Raw genomic sequence first — 24,027 nt, forward strand, 5'->3', positions numbered from 1 at the left:
TGGTTCACTTTTGAAATAAACGCTTCCAGATGACGAATAGGATAATCATTTAATTATCAGGATACAAATTTTTTTTGACAATCTTTGTGTAACTTTGTTAGCGACGTCATCGTTTACATACTACGGTGCACCCATCAAACAGAACGAGATACGTGTCTAACAATGTCTCACGTGCTCGTGTTTCTACACAGGTACATGTATTAGCATCTTGTAAATATACAAATCTCTCATTCAATGGAGATTACATATTTAACTTATCGTGTTAGTAGATATATCACGATTGAACTCGACACAATTTCCATTACGAAGGAGCATCAACTTGTCGATGTGCTTGTTCCTTACAAGAGTCGTAGAACATGAGCTTCGTTCCATTAACGGTTTATCTCTGGACTCTTTATCCATTATTAATTCCCACGAACCTGTAACTGTTCACTCAATTTGCATTACAGGTAAGAATAAGTGAAATTTGAGATTACCTATTTTTATAGCGACAGCGTACACCTCCAATTTATTGTTAAGGGGACCCGGCGCCTCTTGCACATCTTTCGATTTCCATCGGCCTTTTTCTTGCTTTATATTAAACAATATTGCGCAGCAGGTGCAAATCCTACATTCATTGTTTACTGTTATCATAAAAGGAATCGTAAAATTGGACTTACCGAATATGTACGTAAAAACTGTAAAGGTCACGTGTGACCGACAGAAAATAACCCAATAAATCCCTTGCCTTCTCAAAATTGATGAACGTATTAATTAATCCATTTACACGTTCGATGTAAGTAACAATCAATAACAGCTGTTTTGTTTTTGCGCAACCGCAAATAAAACGTACCTAAGACCTACGGCTACTTTCCTTCTCTAACGTAACTGCGCATTTGCATGCAGAGTAATTTTCATTCATACCATTTCCATTTGATACATTAAATTTGTGTCTCATTCTTATGCGATACATTTTATGCAGACCGAATTTCCATTGTATGTATAAGCACACTTAAAATGCGCTGTATTTTAATGCGGTGTATCGCATAGAAATGATTCACAAAATAATTCGACGTTCATTTGAATTAAAAGATGCACTATTAAATACATTGGAATTCAATGCTACATCTTAAACTTCGATTTAATTTTTATGCCATACCTTACGAATAATTTTATTTCCATTGGTAATATCGCAACGGGTATCTATTTTAATCCAATACGTGAATAACGTTTGTTCTTTAAAGTGCATATATACGGATTTGAATGCATGCGATTTAATTTGATATACGCATGAGAATGGTTTACATTTTTTTTGGATGCAAATATACTCGACTCAATTTTATTTAATATCAATTCAATTACACACAGCAGCAAATGTATTTCACTTCTGGTATAGCTGGACAGTTCCAAATAAATGCGTTATGTGTTTAAATCTTTTATACAAATTGCTATTTATTTTGATGCATGACAATTAAATTGGCAATGTTTAATATTCATCTCTGTCATCTTGTAGTGTTTTAGGATTCAAACGCTAAAATCCATATTAACATTTCCTACATTTGCATACATTTGGCTAACATTTTTTTGACATGTTTAATTTGTTGGTAACAATTCAATTGTTATTTAAATATTTTGGTATACGTTATAAATGTATAATAAATAGTAAAACGCATCTTGTACACACCAGCATTTAAATAGGTTTGTGATGTAGATGATCGCAAAGAAAAAGCATTCAAAATAAACCTATCGCATTTTAAATGCAATTTATAGTATTTACAGGCATTAAAAACTGAAGTGGTGCTACGGGATTCGTCATATAAACGTCGTTATTTTGTGACATGTTACAAAGGAAACTATTTAAATTACTATCGTACTCCAAGAAAATGTGGATTTTAATTTAACAAAACCATTTTATTACAATGGCATATAAACGTAACCAATTAAAATGCTATACTTAAAATGCAGTTAATAAATAGTAAATTGGCGTTCCATAGTCAATAATGTCGATTCTTGAACTGAGAAGAATGAGAATTTGCTTTCCTCCTATTTACCGCAAAGAGAGTTCGGGGGTCACAACCAATGCGGGTGCAAGGGGATTTGTCGCGCTTTCTTCCATAAGCGTTAAGCTTCTTATAGTGTTTTTATAGTGTTTTTATTCAATGATGGAACATAAATTCGTAAATATTTGTTGTCATTTGTCCATAACCTCATTTTAGATTTAGGTAGGTAATCGACAAATCTCTATTCTAAAAAATGACAAACGATTTCAGTATTATTTATGATAAACGATGAGGAATATAAATTTGAAATTCCTGTAAAGGACCAATTTTTTGAGTAATAGACAAACGGTGAAATAGGGAAAAATGGCAGCCGCTTACTGTAGCGAAGATTTGCGTTAAATAGGCAACTTATTAAACACATTGCATGCACGTACTAATGATGACGTCGAATGGGACGACATATGAACGCAAGCAAATTTATGACGTTTCATTCGTTTAATTTTTGATTCTGTACATTTTTGTTTGAACTACTCTTAATAGTATTACAAAGACCATTTACAAAATTTAATGTTCTTAACAACAATTTAACAGATATGGCCGATGCACAGCGTTTTTTTCCTAATTTCAAAGTGGCCAATTATTCAAAAATTATATAAGTAGCAAGGAAAAACGGCAATCATTTATGCATAGTAAACATATTTATAAATTATATTGCGTAAAATTAATAGTTCCTTGGCGTCATTAAGGTTTGATGTGGTTTTCTGAGAAGCTGTTCACATCGTGTGCAATTAAACTTTTCGATCGCAAAGTAGATCAACTCACTCTTCCAGTAATGTACCTAGTGTCATCAACTTCAATGTCCAAGATGGAGTTTTCTAATGACGACTGAAATAATGCAGAAGATGAACATGATGGCATCGAAGCAAATAACACCCACTCTTCCTTGACGATAGTATATACTAACTTGTTAGTTTAATTTGTTCGAACTATGCTGAATTATATCCTGTAGTCGATTTAGATGCCGAAATCCATTCTTTTAAGGTAGATATTGCGGCCAACACGATATTTTGCCTCCAGAAATTTGTGAGTTGCCGGAGACTTGTAGTATAACTTTATGACAAACTCCTTTTCGTCTTGATGCCATGGAAGTTTAGCTTTATGCAAAATTTGCGTTCTTACTAATCCGCGCTTGTCAATGTCAATACCTGTCACTGTCACTGTGCATACACTTGTAGTTATTAATGACGTAATAACAACGAGAGTGGCGCTGCGACGATTTGGTGGCCCAGCTCCATACTAACATTTCCAGCTCCATTTGTGTTACCATTTTTTAAGCCTACACCGTTTGTCTATAGTGTGTAAAGTCAATGGTGCAAATTTTTGTAAAATAGAAGTTATGGCTAGTTCATCATCTTCGCTGTCGCTAGATGACGACAAAAAACTCTCCCAACGCAAGAAACAAATTCAAATTGTCGCACGTTTGTTTTGAAAATTTGTTAACTAGCAGCTCCACGAGCTCTCGGACCTCGTGCGTCGAAATTTGCACTGAGTGCTTAATTGTTGCATCACATTTGCCAATGGAACACAGAAAATTGCCCTAAAATTACCAATAGAACGTAAAAATTGCACTCGTGCAGCACGAGTTTTGCCAATCGAAAACGCTATTAAAATCCTCGCTACGCTCGGATTTTAACCTGACATCTGCGCCTGTTATGATAGTCATAACATACCTTGGTATGTTAATAGCTATTATCCAGTACACAAGGTTACCTACTGTTGATTTTTTATGGAACAACTGTAGGCGCAGTCCAAATATAGGCAACTGCCGAAAAAACTTGTCGATTGAGAAGTTGAGCTTATGTTACTACAGGTTCTGAAACCATTCAATTCAAGTAAACCGCGCAAATTCCTACGAGTAAAAAATAAGGCAAATACGTTCACTGCGCGTCTAAAACCAGTTTTATGCACGGCGTTTTGCGTCGAGCGTTTCGATACGAGGAATTTGGCGGAACAGTTTACAAAATTAAATTTTGAACTGGGTACCTACTTACTTACGAGTTTATTAGGATCCTCAGATCCTTTATAGTTTTGTATTACCGTCCGTATGCACTCTAACTCTTTTTAAAAGTGGCCAATACCTACGGGTACTGTGGACATTAAGGACGGACTCTATTGATTTTCAGGAAGTTGGTTCAACAGGAACAAAAGTTATAGGACTTCGAGTGAATCGGGAACAGGAGAAACTGCGCGCTCAATATAGTATATGAAATCAACATATTTCATTCCCTAGGTCATGTATCGAGTTCGGAATTTCACTAGATTCTTCCCTATGACTCTTAGATGTGTAACAATTCAATATAACTCTTCGCTGTGACAGAGGTAAAAAGGTTTAGAGCAATATTTTTTACACATAAATTTGGAACGCATTATCTTGATGCTGAAAGAGTACATCACGTGCACATTTGATAACCGCATGCGAGACCGCATGTGTGTGATTCAAAGATGTTAAATTATTTTTCTGAGGTCACATGAATCTTGATCAAAATATGTCAAAATCGTTATTTATTCACGAAGATCGTTGAGAAAAAGACTAGGGGCATTACTCAATGCCCAAGACTAAAGACATGAATTTGATGCATTTTTTGCGACCACGTGGATTTTAATCAAAACATGTCAGAATCGTTATTTATGACCCAAGATCGTTGGGAAAAAACCAAGAGCATCATCTCATTGGCCAAATCATGAATTTGATCTATTTTTGGCGACTACATGGATATTGATCAAAACATGTCAAAATCGTTATTTATGCACCAAGATCGTTGGGAAAAAGACCAAGAGCATTATCTCATTGACCAAAACATGAATTTGATCTATTTTCGACGACCACATGGATTTTGTTCAAAACATGTCAAAATCATTATGCTTGCACTGATATCGCTGGACACAAGATTAAGATTATCTCAATGAGCAAGTCATGAATTTCATGCATTTTGTTAACTATAAAATGTATTATGTAAGATTTAAATAAATTGTCGATAACAGTGATTGTAATAGGTACTGAGGATCCTTCGATATGTCGTATCGGTTTATTATGAGCTGCGTTTGCTTGAGTTGGGTTCCATATTGAAAATAACCCCTACCCTTCCGCCCCTCTGTGTTCTTCCGAGATGCTTTGACTTAGTAGATTTGGTTGCTCAGCCCAAAAATGTGTTAAACATTTGAGGGGTATTAAAATTTAATAAAAACACTAAAATGAATTAACCAATCGTTTTATTTGTAGTTCACTAAGAGACATCCAGTGTGTTAGCGAGACAAAAAATAGGGTATAGTATAAGCCTAATTGTGAACGTGGAACGTGGAAGTATACCTAAGCCAAGAATACTATTATCCTCCTTTTTAGTTAATAGCGCGTTTTTCCAACCAATTTGAGTGCGCTATTGCACCCGCCTCTGTCTAATGCTACTGTAGTTTCCAATATATTCAGAATTCGTTCCTTTGTATTCGGTAGGTAACTTATTATAGCTCAAGCCAGGACAAATCTAGCGATTAATATGTGAAAATGTCGTAATGTCAACTTTCTTGTTTTAGGTATAGAGACACTTTTTTGACATTTTAACCAAAGGCAAACATATCGCATAGGTACAGTAAAAATGAAATGTGCGCATGTACAGATTCATTTTTTCCCTCCGAACAATAGTTAACGAGATATTCGAAGTCAAATGTGAAAAAACACGACATTTTCCCATTTTTTCTTCGTTTTTTGTTTATAACAATATGTTCCGGGCGTTTCCGGTCAGGGGGACTATGATTTTCGGATTCAGCGAATTTACATAGGATGCGCTTGGTGTCGTTGACTGAAGTGACAACATCCAGCGCAAACCGTAATTTGACTGGACTATATGTGTACCTCGTAGTGAAAGCAAATTCCCGAACTCCAATAATTCTAGTTGGCCTCGGCTATTGTAATTGTTGTCCGGGAATGTATCAATTTTACTATAACTCTCGCCAGGAAAGATTGCCGGTCACAGCACACCTTGTGTCGATTTACAATCTTTGTTTTTCTTAAGATGCGAGCGACTTCTGGAATAGGATCGTGCTAATGTTGAACAAAAAGTCTTTTCGTTCAACATTGACACGATACTATCCCGGAAGTCGCTCACATCTTTAGAAAAACATAGATTGTAGATCGGGATCAAGTGTCAATCTTTCCTGGCGAGAGTTATATACACAATCTACTATTTATAGCCGTAGTAGTGCAAACAATGGAAAATGATGATTATGATTAAGCCTTGTTGTAGTAAACACGCCCATTTCACAAAGTGAACACAATTAGCTAATAATGCAACCAATAGAAGAGAAGCAATTAAAGGTGATTTGCCGAACGTATATAGCATGATGTGTTGCCTAACGTTTGCATGCAGTTTTTCTACACTTTCGATATTGAGTGTTTTTCAAAATTTCGTTTTAAACGGCGTAGAACGAATTTGAAAACCCGGTCAAAAGCTTAAAATCTTCCTTACAACCTACTCATCCCGGCTATAAGAGGTTTTTTGTTAAATATCGCGTGAGACGCATGTAATCAGTCACATTATATATTTTTTTTATGTCCGGGTTGTGCCCTGTAAAAAAATTGTTTTTCAAAAATACGAAATTATGGGCTTATAGCCGGGTTCTTGAATAGTTACTGTAGATGTACAGATAGAGACCCTTTCTTCAACTCAGATCTTAAGCGCGTAAAACGACATTTCAAATAGCATATTTTTAGGCATTACCTAATGTACAACTGGAATCCCCCCGCAGTCTCATGTTGAACCATTAACCATTAATTTTGTTGGAATCTTGCTCAAAGTTAATTTTAATTGTAAATTAAAACTTAGTGGAAGCCGGATTGGAATTTGAGGATTTTGAAATTAAACCTCTCGCCAGGAAAGATTGCCGGTCACAGAACACTTGATCCTGGTCTACAATTTATGTTTTTCTAAAGATGTGAGCGACTTCCAGGATAGTATCATGTCAATATTGAACAAAAAGACTTTTCGTTCATCATTGGCACGATCCTATTCCGGAAGTCGCTCGCATCTTAAGAAAACCATAGATTGCAGATCAACACAAGGTGTGCTGTGACCGGCAATCTTTCCTAGCGATAGTTATATCTGTTACCGGCAAACTGCGAAATCCGGCATTTTGCAAAATCCCTAGGCATTTTGCGAAATGACCAATGCAGCAGGCAAAGTGAGAAATGGAACTCGACTTCGCACTTCGCCTGCCTCTCTTTAGGGATTTCGCGAAATGCCTAAACATTCAGGCAAAGTGAGAATTCTCGGTTATTTTTACAGATTGCGCGTGCAGCTGTGCCAAACGTAAAACCGTCGCGTTAGTACCTTCCCCCATTTGATATATTCTCCACAGAATATCTAAAGCGTGACTCAACAGACAACCCATGCAATCTAAACGTGAGCGCAATATTAGCGAGTAAATCGTAATCCTCGCGTCGTTTACCATCCAATGGCAACGCTGTATGCGCAATCTGTGGAAAATGACGAAGCCTTCGCACTTTGCCTGCATGCTTACTGCTTAGGCATTTCGCGAAATCCCTAAAGAGAGGCAGGCAAAGTGCGAACTGCAGCTCCGTTTCTTACTTTGCCTGTTGCATTCGTCATTTCGCGAAATGCCTAGGCATTTTGCAAAATGCCGGATTTCGCAGTTTGCCGGTAACGTATCCATTGTCTGTTAGGAGTTAAAAAAATCACTGAGATCAGTCGAATCATTCCTTTGTGCTAGGGTAATTTTTGAAAATAAGGAAGAATGTTGAATATAATTGGTCTTTCTAGTTACCAAGTTAGAAATGCATGATGTATGATCAACGAAATTTTGATTCAGGGAAGTCACGTTTAATATTAATTCATTTAATAGCCCGCGTTCAAAGATGACTTAAATAACGGGCGATCAAAAATATGTTGCTGTCGAGTCGCCTTTGGAAGTTTTTCCAATGTAAACAAAAATTCCAAAGGTAACTCAACAGCAACTCATTTTTGATCGCATAGTATGAGTCACTGAATTATACTATACGATCAAAAAAGAGTTGCGGTCGAGTCACCTTTGGAATTTTTGATTACACGGGAAATCAGAAATTTAATTTAACCACCAGTATACTGAAACTAAAGGAAATACAATCAATTCAAGTTTTTAAGTTTATTACAAATAATACAAATATTGTAAAAGGTAGTAGGTGCAAATAAGCTAGAAACTTTAAAAGTTTAACATAAAGTCATAAACTACTTTGGTCATAATAATAAAGGAGATATAAATAAAAGAGATATATAAATAAAGAAACATAAAAAAGTTATGCTATACAAGAATTGTAATTTACATTTTATATTTCAACCTTCGAGACAAAGGAATAATTTCTAGGTGGATTCAATGAATATACTCCGTAACGTGATAGTTAAGTTGCCTATACACGCCTGCTCCTAATGAAAAATCCTAGTTACAATTAATTGCGAAAAATGTAAGTTCCTGCAGTAGATGTATAACAGCACAGTTGCGTTAAAGGATTAATACATGTCAAATGTAACCGCGTAAACTTTGACAAAAATGTTATTAAACTAGAAATGATATAAAAAATATCAATTTATCCAGATGGTTCCCAAACATTTAGCAGTCTTTCACACACAATGATAAACCCGTAAACATCTACATAAATGTATTTTAGCGCTGCAAATAACGATATGATATAAAAGGGATAAGGAAACAAAAAATTTGCTAAGGCTGCTGTGAATTATTCGCTGTGAATTATTTTTAAAAATACATAGAAGTACGTGAAAGACTAATATGAAGATGGCAATGCCAAGATATTCTTTTTTGTAGGGAGTTCAATTTAAGAAATACGTGATGTAAACAAGTACAGCTGTTTGGACCAAAACTAAACATTCCGTGTTCGTCGTTTTGTTGTTATACGAGGAGGATCGGCTGCACTCGCTCGTTGCGCACTCCTGTTTGGCGCAATTTCGGAATAAGCGCCTGTGTGTTGAACGGTTGACATCGATAAATTATTATCGTACTGCCGCACAGAAGTTGTTAGTGATTTTTGTGCAGTGAACTTGTGTTGTGGTCTGTGGTGAAAACGAATTATTTTTAGTGTTAACTAAATTATTGTTTATATTAAATATGAGCATTGCTGCTTTGCTTGAGGCTGCAGAGTACTTGGAAAGGCGCGAAAGAGGTCAGTATTGGTTTAATGAACCTTTGTTTACATGAGGGTCGTGCAAGCATTACGTTTACTTATCAGCTGTTATTTACTTCGGGATGTTTTTACTTTTTGCAGAGGCCGAGCATGGTTATGCCTCTACATTACCCATGCCAGATGATCTCAGAAATGTTTACAAAAGGCCAAAGACGAAAAAATCTCAGGGAAACAGGTGAGCGAGCTTATCAATTTTTTTCGGGTTCCTTTGTTTGCTAGAAAAAAAATTGCATAACGCCAAAGTACTATTTCATCCTTTGCGAATGCAGTTCCACATGTACTCAATACGTGGGCAGTGTTTAATAACATGTTTCTTTGTTCTCGACGTACCCAGCATTTTACACACAGTCGCGCTTTGCGTTACGGCCTTCAATGTAGAGTATCGTTGCCTAACAATATCACTATAAAATCGATGACCTTATTTCTACCTTCCGATTATGACCTTAAGAATGTTTTTTTTAATTGCAGGACATCTCATAATGAGCTGGAGAAAAATAGGTGAGTTGTATTACTTTTGTTTTATAATGCGGTAAGCCTTTTGTTACTTATCGTACTTGCAACGTGTTTGAACTTTGAAGGTAGGTACACAATTGCGTATTAGTGTGCTGTGCCGATTGACAACTGAGTAGATTATAAGGTGATGCCATGCAATGAGCTGAGCAGTGCAACAAGGCCGTTCTCATTCGCTTGGTAACAAACCTTTCCTCTGGCTGAACTGAGCCGCTTCGTATAACAATCTCCCCCGTAAACCTTTGAAAGTGACGTGGATATTGTGTTTATAACGTAATTTAAGTCGTCTAGCTGTATTTAATTACATAAAATTCATAAAACGTTCTGTTAAAACCATTGAATAATAACATAATGCTATCTACTTACATACGGTAGTTATTTATAGTTAGTTACCGATTCATAATTATCTAATATTAGATCGTAAATACTAACGCTCATTAGATTACCTTTCAAACACGATCGGGTGACGACTGACGAGCACAGCACGGCAATAAAAGTGCAAAAAAAGATTGCATTTTCTTTATCATCACCAGCAAGATAATTTATTCATTTTCTAATTATCGCTAAACTAATACTAACAACGATGATAAGAATAACATTTGACCTTTGAAATTGTCTTGCGGTCGATCGTCATTATTTTCAACTATTCCGCTGTTATTATTGTATAATTTAATTATGGGATAAACAAAAAATGATTGTGTTGTTGTATTAAGTTTATTATTAAAATCGTTATGTCTCTCGCAGATTTAGATTGCCTACCAATACGTAACTAGGTAATTTCACCGACTTCCGGACGAACGGTGTTTGCGTTAGGTGGTAAGTGGTAACACTTACACGTAAATGTGAAGTGAAGTTATGAAGTACCCACCTAAAATTCTCCTCAAACGCACCACGCACGCTGAAGCCTTTTTTTTGCTCGGGGCTGAAGTAGTCTTTGTTATACTCGTATTAGTACAAATCAGGTTTGTGAGTAGGCACTAAAGCTTAGTCAGATATTTCTTCTTGAAGGGAAACGAAGAATTCATTTATTGGTCGGTTGTTCGTGTTAGAGAGGGTGTTTACTAGTACTAAGACGTTAGAGAAATTGAACGCAGATGTTTTTAAATCATTTTAAAATTAGAAAAGCTATGCTAGGTCATATTTTTGTTCACCCAAATATCCTCGAATTCAAGGCAAATTTGTGCACAAACCGAGCCGGGAAATTTCATATTTGTACACAAAGAGAAGTTCTATGATGTCGGAGTCGGAAATTGGCATTTGCTATTTGAATGGCTTAATTTTTATTGATTTTCAAATTTGAATGCATAGGTATAGTACCTACAAATGTGCCAAAACCGATTTGCGAATTATTTGAGTTTGTTTGACATTTTTAACAGGTACATCTCCATCCCTGAACTGAAACTCAGAACATTTTTCGTTTAGGTGCAACTCCTAAGTTTTGTTACTATTTTAGTGCTAGAGTTGTAGGTACTTGAACTATTATAGGGTGGGGGTGGGTATGTACTAACTACACAAACCCACAGTTAATAGTTGTGGAGTACAAAGTGGAACGAGACGGACTTATGCAGTAATTAATAATCAGTTAACTGTGTGTTAGTGGAAAACTGAACGAGTGAATGCAGGTACAACCTAAACCGTTTTGGGGGAGGTTTAAACTCTCAAAAAATCAAAACCCTCCCCTGTGTGCGTCCTTGCTTTGTGATAATATGAATAAGCCCATAAAGAGCGTCTAAAAACACGGCAAAGCACCTCGGTGTGATCTTACGGGGTTATTGGATTTGACCCATTTTCAATTGGCTTGCTAAATGTGGTATATGTATATAATTATGTTAACTGTGCAAAGTTGAACCGAATAGATTCAAGCGTTTGCCATAGACAGAGAGGCGTGACTCTACGGGGTCATTTGATTTGACCCATTTTCAATAGGCTTATTACTTGTGGCATTTAGCTCAACTGTACAAAGTTTGAACCAAATCGGTCCAAGCGTGTGACAGTTCGTGTTCACGGACGGACAGACGAACACCATCGACTCCCCCATAAAGCTTGCATCGCTTTACTCTGCCGCTTAATAAATGTAATCAAACCATTTCTTAAACATGTTTATTGCATTTTGTTGAAATTCGCTTATTTTGCTTCCTGGCAGATAAAATAATTAGGTAATGAAACGTGGTTCGGTGCGTAAGTTCCTCGGTAAGTTCATACTTACATACTGTTCAATGTAGGTGCATTAGTTTGAAATGATACAATGAAAGATTTCGAACAAAAGTAAATTGTAGGCAATTCAATTTTCGGCAAAAAGTTTGGGATACTAGTACATTCGTGTCTTGGTCATTTAGTTAGGTAATAGCATTGAATTTATAACTTATCAAATTCAATGGTAATAGTCGTGAGCATTTAAAACCAATTGTCAAATTCTTGACAGAACAGGTTCCTATACTGCATTCATTACACGAAGGTAGTAGATGGCGCTGTGTTTGAAGATAAACACACAGGAAAAATATAAAACGGCACCAAATTATTGTAAAGTAGAGATATTCAGTACTGCAAACAGAAATAAATCTTTGACAATAACAACTAATGACACTTCCGCAGTTTAGTTGGCAACATAAACTACCACCTTACAAAATTCACCAGTCGTTTTATGTTTCATTGTAATACTGACTCGTGTTTTAACCAATCACAGTGAAGGTCAAAGCATCCCTATGCTTTCTACCGCTAAATTCTTAAAATGAATACAGTATAGCTCAAACCATGCTCAAACCAGGTATTAAAAAAAGTTGTTCACAAGTCTTACTTTCTTTATGCATAATGTAAACTGCCAAAATTTTAACGAAATCAAAATAACCGTTTTGCCGACAAAAAATAGTAGGAGCATAATTTTTGTAAATTGCACACAGAAAAAGAATATGTCGTTGCCACACTCTAAATTTTTTCTTCAAAAATCCGGCCGGTTGTTTTATGTTTCCATATGCCCAATATACTTACATATCCAAAATTTGAACAAAATCCGTCAAACCGTTATCTGGGAATATTGCCAACGCGAAATGGCAGTTTTTACACAAATTTCAGAATTATACAATAAGTGACTTGCGTCACAAAAATACGGAATAAGTTCATGAAAAATTCAAATGAAACATCAATTTCCCAATTCTATAATTTATTTAGATATTTACGGCAAATTTATTTTTGTGTTGTCTAGTTTGAACGTTTGTAATAGGTATCGCAAGAAATCTGAGATATCTAGTCATAGCGTGCTATTTCCGAGGCTATTTCGTATCAAAGAAAAGTTTAATATGTTTCCGAAAAATTATGAGCTCTGCCTACTTATACATATCAACATTACTAAAGAATTAAAAATGTACACAATACAAGAGCTTTAAATGTGTCAGTTTCAGTAACATTGAAAGTATTTTAATCTCGATTTTAACAAATTTATTCACAAGTAATACACTCATTGGACCGAAAAACAAAGCGGTTTAATTTTTAAAACAAATTTTGTTTTGTAAAAGTTAAAAAACAAGAACGAAAAAGCACTTTTCGATTTTGCCAAATATTGCTACCACGAAAGGGCGCACCCCTAACTGTAGATCTGAATAAATGCACGTCTTATTTACAAAAAAATGAAAACCACAAATCTAAAATGAAATTAAAATTTTGAAAATTTTCATTTCCACCGCAACTCTTGACCAGACAACGAAAATGGAGAAAATTTCACGAAATTTGTTGTGTACATACTTGATGAGTTAAAGTAGTTAGAGCGCCTTCGGCTGAAGTCAAGCGATGTACTCGGCGTATCTATTACCATTTATTAAGCGGCAGAGCAAACCGATTGTGTCCGTCTGTCCGTGAACACGATAACTGTCAAACGCTTGGACCGATTTGGTTCAAACTTTGCACAGTTGACCTATATGCCACATGCCTATTGAAAATGGGTCATGACCACGTAGGGTCACGCCTCCCTGCTTCTGGCAAACGCTTGAACCTATTCGGTTCAAACTTTGCACAGTTAACATACGAGTCCACATGTAACAAGTCAATTTAAAATGGGTCAAATCCAATGACTCCGTGTGGACACACCGAGGGCGAGGTGCTCTGCCGCTTTTTTAGATGCTCTTTATGGGTTTATTCTTTATTCAATGCTATTACTTATTTAAAAGTAGCCAAAAAAAGTTTTTAAGAAAGAAATACAGTTAGGAATACGGTATGAGTAGTATTTTGTACCTCAGCACAATATAAACGTCATGATTTTTAAAAAGGTATATACAGTAGTTTCGGCAGTAGTCAACTTGACTAGTCTCCCATACATTCGCTTTTTAGCGCATTTCCACAAAAATAAAAAAAAAATGCGCTATTGTGGCCACTTTGTCCGTCCGTCCGGCTGTCCGTCCGTCCGTCCGCTAACTTTGCGACGGTTGCCGGTTGGTCTCTCCGTCTGTTCCTTTGTCTGTCTGTCCATCTATCTGTCCGTGTGAACGATAACTTTGTTTAGAAATGTTCGATCGCTTTTACATCTCCGTTAGAACTGAATTGCATGAAATTCAATATGGACATAGCTTTAGCCATATAATACGCAATGCCAAAAGTTGAATCGAATCGATTCAAAATTCACAGTGCCCTTTTCGCATCTCGCCCATTTATAAGCCGAATTGCAAACTTTTTTACTTATAAAAGTATTTGAATGAAATTTGATACATAGGCACTTGGAATAAAGGAAAATCAAACGCCAATTTCAAATTTTGGTTTTGCGCATGCGCAGTGCCAACTTTTTTATTTATGGAAGAATTTAAACGAAATTTGATACATAGGCACTTGGGATAAAGGAAAATCCAACGCCAGTTTCAAAATTTGGTTTTGCGCATGCGCAGTGCCAACTTTTTTATTTATGGAAGAATTTAAATGAAATTTGATACATAGGCACTTCGAATAAAGGAAAATCAAACGCCAATTTCAAAATTTGGTTTTGCGCATGCGTAGTGCCAACTTTTTTATTTATGGAAGAATTTAAACGAAATTTGATACATAGGCACTTGGGATAAAGGAAAATCAAACGCCAATTTCAAAATTTGGTGTTGCGCATGCGCAGTGCCAACTTTTTTATTTATGGAAGAATTTAAACGAAATTTGATACATAGGCACATGAGATAAAGGAAAATCAAACGCCAGTTTCAAAATTTGGTTTTGCGCATGCGCAGTCCAACTTTTTTATTTATGGAAGAATTTAAATGAAATGTGATACATAGGCACTTGGAATAAAGAATCATCGAGCGCCAGTCTCAAAATTTTCTTTTGCGCATGCGCAGTGCCAACTTTTTTATCTATGGCACCATTTAACTGAAATTTGATACTTAGGTGCTTGGAACAAAGGAAAATCTAACATTAGTTTTAAAATTTAGGTTTGCGCATGCGCAGTTCCAACTTTCTTATTTAGAAAACATTGAAATGAAATTCTTTCATAAACTGAAATTGAAGTAGCACGTCAAAAATGGATTGCCCATGTGCAACGCTATCTTTCATATTTGTGGCCGGATTTTTACGATTTTAACAGAAGTTGCATCTTATAAATGGGAAATGAATGCAAGTGGAAATGCGCTTTATGTAAATCGTTTATGATTACTTTTTAACTTGTTTTAGTTAAATTTGATGGAAATACATTTCATACTTAACCGACAACCAAAAGTAACCACAACCGTGACTATGGTTCAATGCTTTTGATTTGCGGCGGTACATACAATTAATTACTTACTTGTATGTCACAAATTCACAATTTTCATTTATCAGCAGCGTACTCTTTAGCATTGAATAATAAGACCTAATTGTTGATGGCTTGACTTTCATGGACTGTTCTGATAAATAAGCCATACGTACAGTTTTAGTTTTAGTTATCTATAGAAAAAATGTTGTACTCCACACGACGATCAATTTTCATGATCTTCTCGATGCTTATTAGCGTTGAGGCGACGATAAAATCGCTCTCCTAGATAAAGTGCAATTTTATCAACTTGTACAATAAACAGCTATATCTTTGCAGCTATTGACCTTTCAAATATTTTCCCTTTTAATCGTTAGATGTCAGGATCGTTCTTTGTTTTATAAATAGGATTACAATGTTCTACAAATAAATCTTTTACGAAGCGTTGGGTAAATATTTATAACATAATTAATAAACTTGTAACAAATATAGCAAACAAGCTACTGGGTCCCTAAAAATTTAGTCAGTTCTTCCTTGGGTGATGATAAAAATTCGAAACCGTTCGCAAGTTCTATGTACACATACGAAACGGACGGACGGACAGAAAGTTAAACTATCGAAAACTATTACATACATTTTTTTGCCATCGAACCTGCGCTTCTGATAAACTTTGATACCTCCTGTATGACATTGTCTTTTTTTTTTATCACGTTGGCGAAACTTTTTACGAATTTCCATAATCGTTGCCATATAAGCAGGTTAACTTCGTGTCCGAAATCCGTATTGATTCATCCTTGAGGTTTTCTTTCAATAAAAGAAACACAATTATCTAATTTCTTGTTAATTAGTGTAAAATGGACAGCACTAAATTGGACATATCCGCTAAGCCGGATAAAGAATCGCCGTCCGCTGTCTACAAACAGATTCCTGAAGTTGATATGGAAGGTAAAAAAAAAGAGGGTTGCATCAGCTTCTTTTTGCTTGTGCATGAAGGAATTTTAATTGCAGAGGCGGCCGTCGAACAATCCAAACGGGTTTTAAAAGCTAAAAGTAACGGAATGGAGAAAGACGGTGCAGACGAGAAGATGCTGCCAGAAGATGATGTTAAAGTAGGTGACCATTCGAAAATTAATGTGGCCGATGTGAAATTCGTTTCGAATGAGAAACAGAATGGTGACGCAAAAGTTGATATAGGTAAGACGACGCTTATTGCTTTACAATTCTGTATTAAATTAAGATATTCAGACTTTTGTATTTTTGGTAATGACCGTCTGATCAAAGATCCCATTCGGTCACTGATTTATTGTTAATTTGATTTGGTGCATAAATAACTGTGTCACTTATGTCTGCATTCGTGACGTAACTGCATGGTTATTTATGTGGCAGTGTATGATCACGCAGGGAGTAAGAATGTGTCCTATATCCCGACTCTTAATAGTAGGAAAAATTATGTTTATCTATATGTAATAGAAAAAATCAATAAGTAATATGGGTGTGGTTATAGGTGCTTGAAGATAAATTATTATTCTTAGTGAAGCAGTACTTATTAGCAGTCACCTCCTTAATCCGTTCGTTAAAAATAAATCTATCTTGATTTAGAAAAAAAATTAATTTAAATGCTTCGTTGCAATTCTCAAATATTGAAGCATGTATATTTAATGGTACATTATTATGCAGAAGTCCCATAAGTAATTCCATCTATAATAAAAATGCCAACAGAAAAGGAATGTACAGCAGTGCGATGTTGTAAGAAATGACATGTAACCTTGTAAAGACCTTGGTAAAGACTGTCTGCAGCTTAGATCATGATCTAAGATCTGCAGATGAGAAAAATTGGAGACAATTTAAATTTAAATGCTGTGCACAAACTGTCAGTTGTTCATTACAAAAACAATTGACACTGGTGTATAAATAAGACTATTATTAGCACACGTTGAACATTTTGAGAACAGTGATAATGTTAATCTAGTGATTAACTAACCCAAGGTTTAATCTGTAAAGCCGATATTCTTATTATTGGAATAATCAGATTCTTTTTGTAAATTTTCTGTAATGGTCTTCTAAAATAAATAGCATTTTAAAATAATACTAGATTTTGCCATGTGACTTTGTACATTCGATATTGACGGATATATAACAGAAATCTCGACGGAGACCCAGCGTACAGCATGTCAAAATGTAGACATGAAAACAATCCAATTCATAGCCATCCTTGACTGTCATTTGTGAAGGTAGTAGAGCTCAGGTCATTTTTATAATTAGACGTTGAAATTGGCAAAATTGAGATTGTGAACCCAGCAAGATTACACAAATCAAGCAATGCATCAATTGTCAAAAAGCATAAGCTCATAATGGCCTACTTCGACATAATTTTAAAAAGATCGGTTACCTGATAACTAGCATTTTTGGTATAGCAAAAGTAATTGCAATTGCATTGGGTTTTCAATTCTTGATGGAATGGTATCAAAGTTTGATATTTCATTTCGAAGTTAATATTTGATTTATTTCAAAGAAGAATGGGTAATATGCCACTATTAACGAAAAAAATAATAGATTTTTATACTTATACTATCCGATGAGTCAGGCACTATGTTCATGTATGCAGCATTTCAAATGTTATTTCAGTTGGAAATCTAACAGTATGTTATACCTTATACAGTGATGAAATGTTTGATTACATTGCATATACTTGGAAAGTTTTAAAAATGGGAAAATGGTCTTATCATATTATTATTATTAAATGTATAATTAATTATACGCTTTATTTATTGATGATCTGATAATGTAAATAATCTTAGAAATATAATTCATAATTTGGCTAATTGTCTTTATTGTTGCATGTATGTACTGTGCAATGGAAAAGACTGAAACTTGTCCTTTATTAGGTGAAATCAAAAGTGCATTTGTTGGTCTGACCAAAGAGGAATTGTTGAAATGCGCTAACGACCCCTTTTGGGTGAGATTACGATGGTTCTTATTTATTTTTTTCTGGTTGCTTTGGGCCGGTATGCTGGTTGGAGCAATATTGATCATCGTCGCTGCTCCAAAGTGTTCACCTCCTGAACCACGTACTTGGTAAGTTAAAAATTTGTCTTTTTAAGTGAGGTAGGTATGTTTATATAATGAATCATTTATACACGGTTTTTGTTGTTTTGTTAAATAAAGAGATCAAAGTTCATATGTGAGTCAGTATTTATATTTTTTAATAAATTGCCTCATCAACAAAATAAAATAAAAAGGACTAAAATATTGTATAAAGCTTTTGAAAGATCTTGCTGTACTTATTTTTTATTGTGGTGGAGAAAGTCAAGCGAAAATGTATATGTCATAGAAAGCTTGGAAAAGATTTATTTGATAGACATTAACCACGTGGATGTCATGGTTTAGTAAAGTTTGGTGGCAGAGTGGCAGTGGAAGTGACAGGTAATAAAATACTGTAGGATGTATTCAAGATTTTTTTCCTGATGGATGGTAAACATGAGGGTGAAGGTGTACTTTTTCTGTTGGTGGTGGTGAAAGAGAATGTGAATGATAGTAAAAAGCTCTATTGTCATTCACATATATTGAGGACATTTAAGGATGCATCTCCTGGATTACATTGCTTTTTGTAAAATGGTTTAAATATTAAATGTCTACCTGGCATAGATCTGAATATTTAAATGCTAGGTAGAGGTGGCTATCTCTACCAGAGCATAGTTGAGTGTTCTAAAAAACCGCTTGAGTGACGAGCGCTCAATTGTCTCAAAAATGCTCGCGAGCATCGAGCTGTTTTGCGATGTGAAACCGCTTGCGAGTTTCGATCACTTCTAAAAGTGCTCCAGTGGTGTATCGCGAGCGCTCGGGGAAATGTGCTGTCAGCGGAAAAAACTCTCGCAAACGGCGCTTAATCCTTCAGCGCTTGAGGGCGGTGAGCGACAAAAAACGCTCAGGAGCTGAAAGAGCTCGCGGGCAGAAAAAATATAATATTAATTCGTTCAATAATTTGACTTAGGATTGTTAAGTACCAATTTACACTCTAACTGCACCCTAGTTTGTTTTATGTTGACAAAATCAATTGTGAAATACCTTTGAATTTGGTTCCCTTATTCTAAAATTTAAATTGAAGTCGATTTAGATTCTGCAAGATTAAAAATTCCGAGAAGGCTGGTCACAAACTCAGGGGTTTCTGTATATAAAAATATAAAAACAATAATAATAGGTCAGAATGTTCAGTACAAATTTTGAGTTGCCAAGTGAAACGAGCACTAGCATAAACTCGCTTTTAAGGGTTTGTTTTTGAATTTTATTAATGCGTGGGAAATCCCTTTAGTAAACCTTTGGCCTGATTTACCCTTCACTGTGGCGGCACAAAAATAAACGTAAGTATTATCTGACTTTGCTAACAGTTTTCTTTATTGCAATTTCACTTTACACGGGATATTAGAGTATCATTCTTTCCAATGTCAAAATCTATATAACGCACTGCAACCTTTTTTACAATTGCAAAAAATTATTTTTAAAAGGCCTTCAGGTGCAGGCAATTCTTTCATTTTAACCGGATGCAATGGACCATCATCATACTGCGATTTGTGCTTTTAGAATTTTTCAAAAACAATTTGAGAATTGGTTTATAATCATAACTCCTTTGTTTTTTGTGGCTTCAAGGGCTTAAAACAGTAGTGCTCGCATATAAATACACGTTTTAAACGTCTATATCTCATTTAATTTTTGTCGTACAGTGTCGTCCGATGAGCAAAATGTTTGCAATTAAAAAAGCTACCATTTTACTTACCTCCTTTGAAGTTATGTTGAAGGGAAGGATCTTTTTGACAAAACTGCGATAATCCATTTTTAAAATTTAGCAATTGTTTTAAAATTAAGTATTCCAAACTGGTCAAACTTCTAGAATGTATTAATAATACATAAATAAAGAAAACTGAATTAGGGGGTTGTTTACGTTACTTTTTTCGCTGAAGAAAGTGGGGATCGATATTATTTTCATCATAACTCGCTCAATTTCTATGCTAAATACATTTTTTTTTTAAGAAAGGTTTTTTAAATACTAAGGCCAGACCTGAGCTCTAACAAGAGACAATGACAATGATGTAAATAATAGCCTTTATTGATAGTGCTTATTAAGAGTAGAGACAGCACGATTCGTCAGCATTGGGCAAGGTTCATTTGGCGGATATCCGCATCCTGCTCTTCCACCTAACCCTCTGAATGATCGATGTGTAACAGTGACTGGAGACGTGTTGATCTATAAAACGCAAGGATGATAGATGAGATGAATAAATGCAGTACATATTTTATGATAACTTGAGTATTAATTTTCACAAAAAAATGTCTAGAACAGTTTTTGGTTAGAATCTATTGCTGTGGTCAAATTATAATAAATCATTTCCATTCGCGAGATAGGGTGGCAACCGTCCCCAGGGTGAAAGCGCCATTTGGCATAATATTAATTTTGATCATTGACATATAGATATTATGCAGGGTGTTTTTTTTTTCATTTCCACTACAGGGATCTCGGTAATTGTCCAAGATACCAAAAAAATACTTTTAACAAACCGTTAGTGATTTTTTCTCAGCTTTCTGGTTGGTAAGTACTAAACTAATTTTTTTATGACTTGTGGGTTTCAAGTAAATCACATCAACTTTCTTGTTTCTTATGGACGCTATATTGGATTTTTATGTCACTCGTTAGAGAAAAAAAGTATAAAATTGGTGACACCAAATACTTAGTATTTTATTTGGAAATTAATTTTGAATTTTTGCTTTGATGTTTCTTATGGCAATTATTCCATGGCCATGTTGACGGCGACTCTGCTAGTCAATAAACGAATGAATTTGGTTTCATTCACAATCGGCCATGGAATTATTGCCATAAGAGATACATTGTAAAGTTCAAGGCAATAATTCAAGAATAATTTCCAAATAAAATACAAGTATTTGTTATACATCAAAATCCAATATGGCGTCCATAAGAAAAAGAAAGTTGATGTGATATACTCGAAACCCACAAGTCACAAAAATGTGTTTTAGTATCATCAGAAGGCTGAAAATAAATGAACGCCGGCGCATTTTCGAAAATAGCTTTACATTGAAAAATTACCTACTACTATGTGAAAGATTAAAATGAGCTTATTGATCCTACTGCAACTGTTCAAGAACGTTTTGGTCAATTTTTATTAAAGATTTTAAAGAAAAGGAGCTACTACACTCCTTCTGTTTACTAAGTTTTTCACTCAGATTTGTATAAAACTATGTATTTTATTTTTTATATTTGGTCTTTATTTTTAAGTGGGCGGAGTTTCAGCCAAGGCTGCTCTACACTATATTTTAACACTTTAATCACATACACATACATTAAAAACCTTGTAGTATATTGTAATATTGTGAATTTGTTATTGTAGGTGGGAAGAAGGACCCTTAACAGAAGTAGATGCAGACGTCACCGAGGACGAATTGAAACAGTTAAAGGATAGCGGAATTCAAGGTGTTATTGTTACATGGCCGGATGATGTATACATACCGATCAACATTTCGCATAAGTTTATCTCATTCCTAAAACGATCCAATGAAACAAAAATAAACGTAATTGTCGATTTGAAGCCGGGAACATCTTCCAAATGGTTTTCTAAAGCGGAAGACAAAGAAAATGACGGCGAGTTTACAGACTATTACATTTGGGCTCAGCCGAAGAAATCTACTTCAGGAGAAGACATGGCACCAAACAACTGGGTAGGTATTATTCGCCATTTATTTCTAATAACACGCTCCGTGCAGAAATCCAGGCAGAATACGTCATCGTGGAAGTTCTCTCAGAAACTCGGAAAATATTACTTATCGCCCGATGACTCGCCGCAGCTGAATTTCACTAATCCAAAGGTGGTGAACGAGTTTTCAAATGTGCTGCACAGTTTTATTGAAGCCGGTGTGAAAGGGATTCGATTAACTGGAGCTCCGTATTTGTTAGTAGACCCTGGTTTCAAAGACGATGGAATTTCTCAGTTGATTGGTTTTGGCCTCACTGATTATGGTTTTTATACACATACCAATACCGAATATTTACCGGACTTGGGGCGTCTTCTAAATCAATGGAGGGAGATCGTTAAAGACAAAGCAGAGGGAGGCCCATTTATGCTGTCTGAAAGTCTGAAGGATTTGGATGCATTTAAAGTTAATAATTCTCTGGTTATTGATCTTCCCCTACAGGCGAGGGTGTTTAGTTCCAATAAGCAGTTATTAGCTCCACAAATTAATAATGATCTCAATAGCGTATTCTTAATTTTAGAAAACAAATATTGGCCACTTTGGCAGGTAAGTCTCCGGCGCTTTGTTTGTCATGGCAGTTCATACATACGAATTTGTAGCACACTTCTTCTGCCGTACCAGAAAATGTATTAAACATTGTAACAATGTTACTCCCTGGTGCAACTTTGTTAAGCAAAAATTCCACCATTTCCAAGGATCTGTTAACTATACGAAAATCAGATTCGGTTATGCATGGCAACACTGATAGATATTTAGTTGCAAATAATACTGTATTTGCATACATAAGGTAAGTTATTTAATTATCTTGTGTTGTTTAATATTTATGAATAATTGTTCTTAACTTATGCTTTCTGTATGTGGAATAGACTTAGGTAAGTCAAACAGTCATTAACATTAATATAGCATCCGAAAATACAAGGGCTCATGAGAATTTTTCCAGATTCGCACCAGGAAATCCGGGTTACATAGTCATGTTCAATCCTTCATCAGAGAGAGTACTGGTTGATTTGCCTACAGAAACATCATTAAAATTCGATGATGTTACAGTTCAGTATTATAGCAACAATTATAATGAAACTAATGTAGTAAAAAAGTAAGTACTTTATTTTGTGTTACTATTTTTATTTATTATAATAATTGTAGGAAAGCCACCGATCCAACAAAAGTTCCTTTGTCTCCAGAATCTGCCATTGTGATTTCTTATGTGCCACAATCTAAGTAAACAATAACATATTATATATTGACGAAACATAAGTATGCTTAGACACATTTGCATTGAAGGGATACATAGGTTTCATTTCACAAATACATGGTAGTTTGAAAGATTGTACTTTAGTTGGAAGTTAATAAATGTTTAGACAATAAATTGAGTAAGGTGTTTTTAGTCTATGCAAAAAGTATGTAGATCCGAGTTGCAGACGGTATGTTTCTACACAGTTATGGTATCGTCACCGACGAAACCTAAAATGCCTAACCAGTGGCTTGCAGCTGCCCCACTTGTATCACAGGATTTTTTTACGTGTTTGTTACTGGCACGAACTAACGGGTCTTTCAAAAAACGGCGCAACCTTAAGTTTAGGAAAGTAGGTATAAGTTGGGCATAGGTAAATTGTATTACTGGCTATTTCTCAGTTGGTAGCACTGTACACAAGGTTTAAGGCATAGCTTGCGCGCGGCGTACCGTATCACTGCGACTTTTACAGATTGATAGCACACTATTGTTACGCGCCGCGCTTATGATGGCACAAGTGTGCGTTATCATGCGACGTTTTTTAGCCAGATGATGACAATAATATTGAATAAGTCTATACCTACCGAATTGGATGGAAATTGTATTCTAACTTGTCGGT

The 24,027-nt window shown here is 35.3% G+C and overlaps 1 protein-coding gene and 2 long non-coding RNA genes across 4 annotated transcripts; 2 read left to right on the plus strand and 1 right to left on the minus strand.

The window, feature by feature from the left end:
* Nucleotides 1–36: 36 nt before the first annotated feature.
* Nucleotides 37–1,079, minus strand: LOC116162694. The gene is made up of 3 exons (XR_004143581.1): nucleotides 660–1,079; nucleotides 477–607; nucleotides 37–425 (listed from the first exon to the last, which is right to left on the minus strand). It is a non-coding gene; the product is annotated as an uncharacterized LOC116162694 (long non-coding RNA).
* A 7,354-nt stretch (nucleotides 1,080–8,433) lies between these two features.
* On the plus strand, nucleotides 8,434–10,378 carry LOC116162696. The gene is made up of 3 exons (XR_004143584.1): nucleotides 8,434–9,201; nucleotides 9,304–9,397; nucleotides 9,691–10,378. It is a non-coding gene; the product is annotated as an uncharacterized LOC116162696 (long non-coding RNA).
* A 5,751-nt stretch (nucleotides 10,379–16,129) lies between these two features.
* Nucleotides 16,130–23,547, plus strand: LOC116162683. 2 transcript variants are annotated; one of them, XM_031476352.1, is made up of 10 exons: nucleotides 16,130–16,220; nucleotides 16,270–16,366; nucleotides 16,430–16,615; nucleotides 18,307–18,496; nucleotides 21,817–22,144; nucleotides 22,190–22,723; nucleotides 22,777–22,964; nucleotides 23,044–23,049; nucleotides 23,118–23,270; nucleotides 23,321–23,547. In XM_031476352.1, exons 2-10 carry the CDS (start codon nucleotides 16,276–16,278, stop codon nucleotides 23,397–23,399), a joined length of 1,755 nt encoding a protein of 584 aa, XP_031332212.1. In that variant the 5' UTR covers nucleotides 16,130–16,220; nucleotides 16,270–16,275; the 3' UTR covers nucleotides 23,400–23,547. The 2 variants fall into 2 exon arrangements, with proteins under 2 accessions (XP_031332212.1, XP_031332213.1); XM_031476353.1 differs by lacking the exon at nucleotides 23,044–23,049 and having other exon boundaries at nucleotides 16,152–16,366.
* The last annotated feature ends 480 nt before the right edge of the window (nucleotides 23,548–24,027 follow it).

This window comes from Photinus pyralis, unplaced genomic scaffold (assembly GCF_008802855.1).
Source record: "Photinus pyralis isolate 1611_PpyrPB1 unplaced genomic scaffold, Ppyr1.3 Ppyr1.4_LG2, whole genome shotgun sequence".
Classification (NCBI taxonomy): domain Eukaryota; kingdom Metazoa; phylum Arthropoda; class Insecta; order Coleoptera; family Lampyridae; genus Photinus; species Photinus pyralis.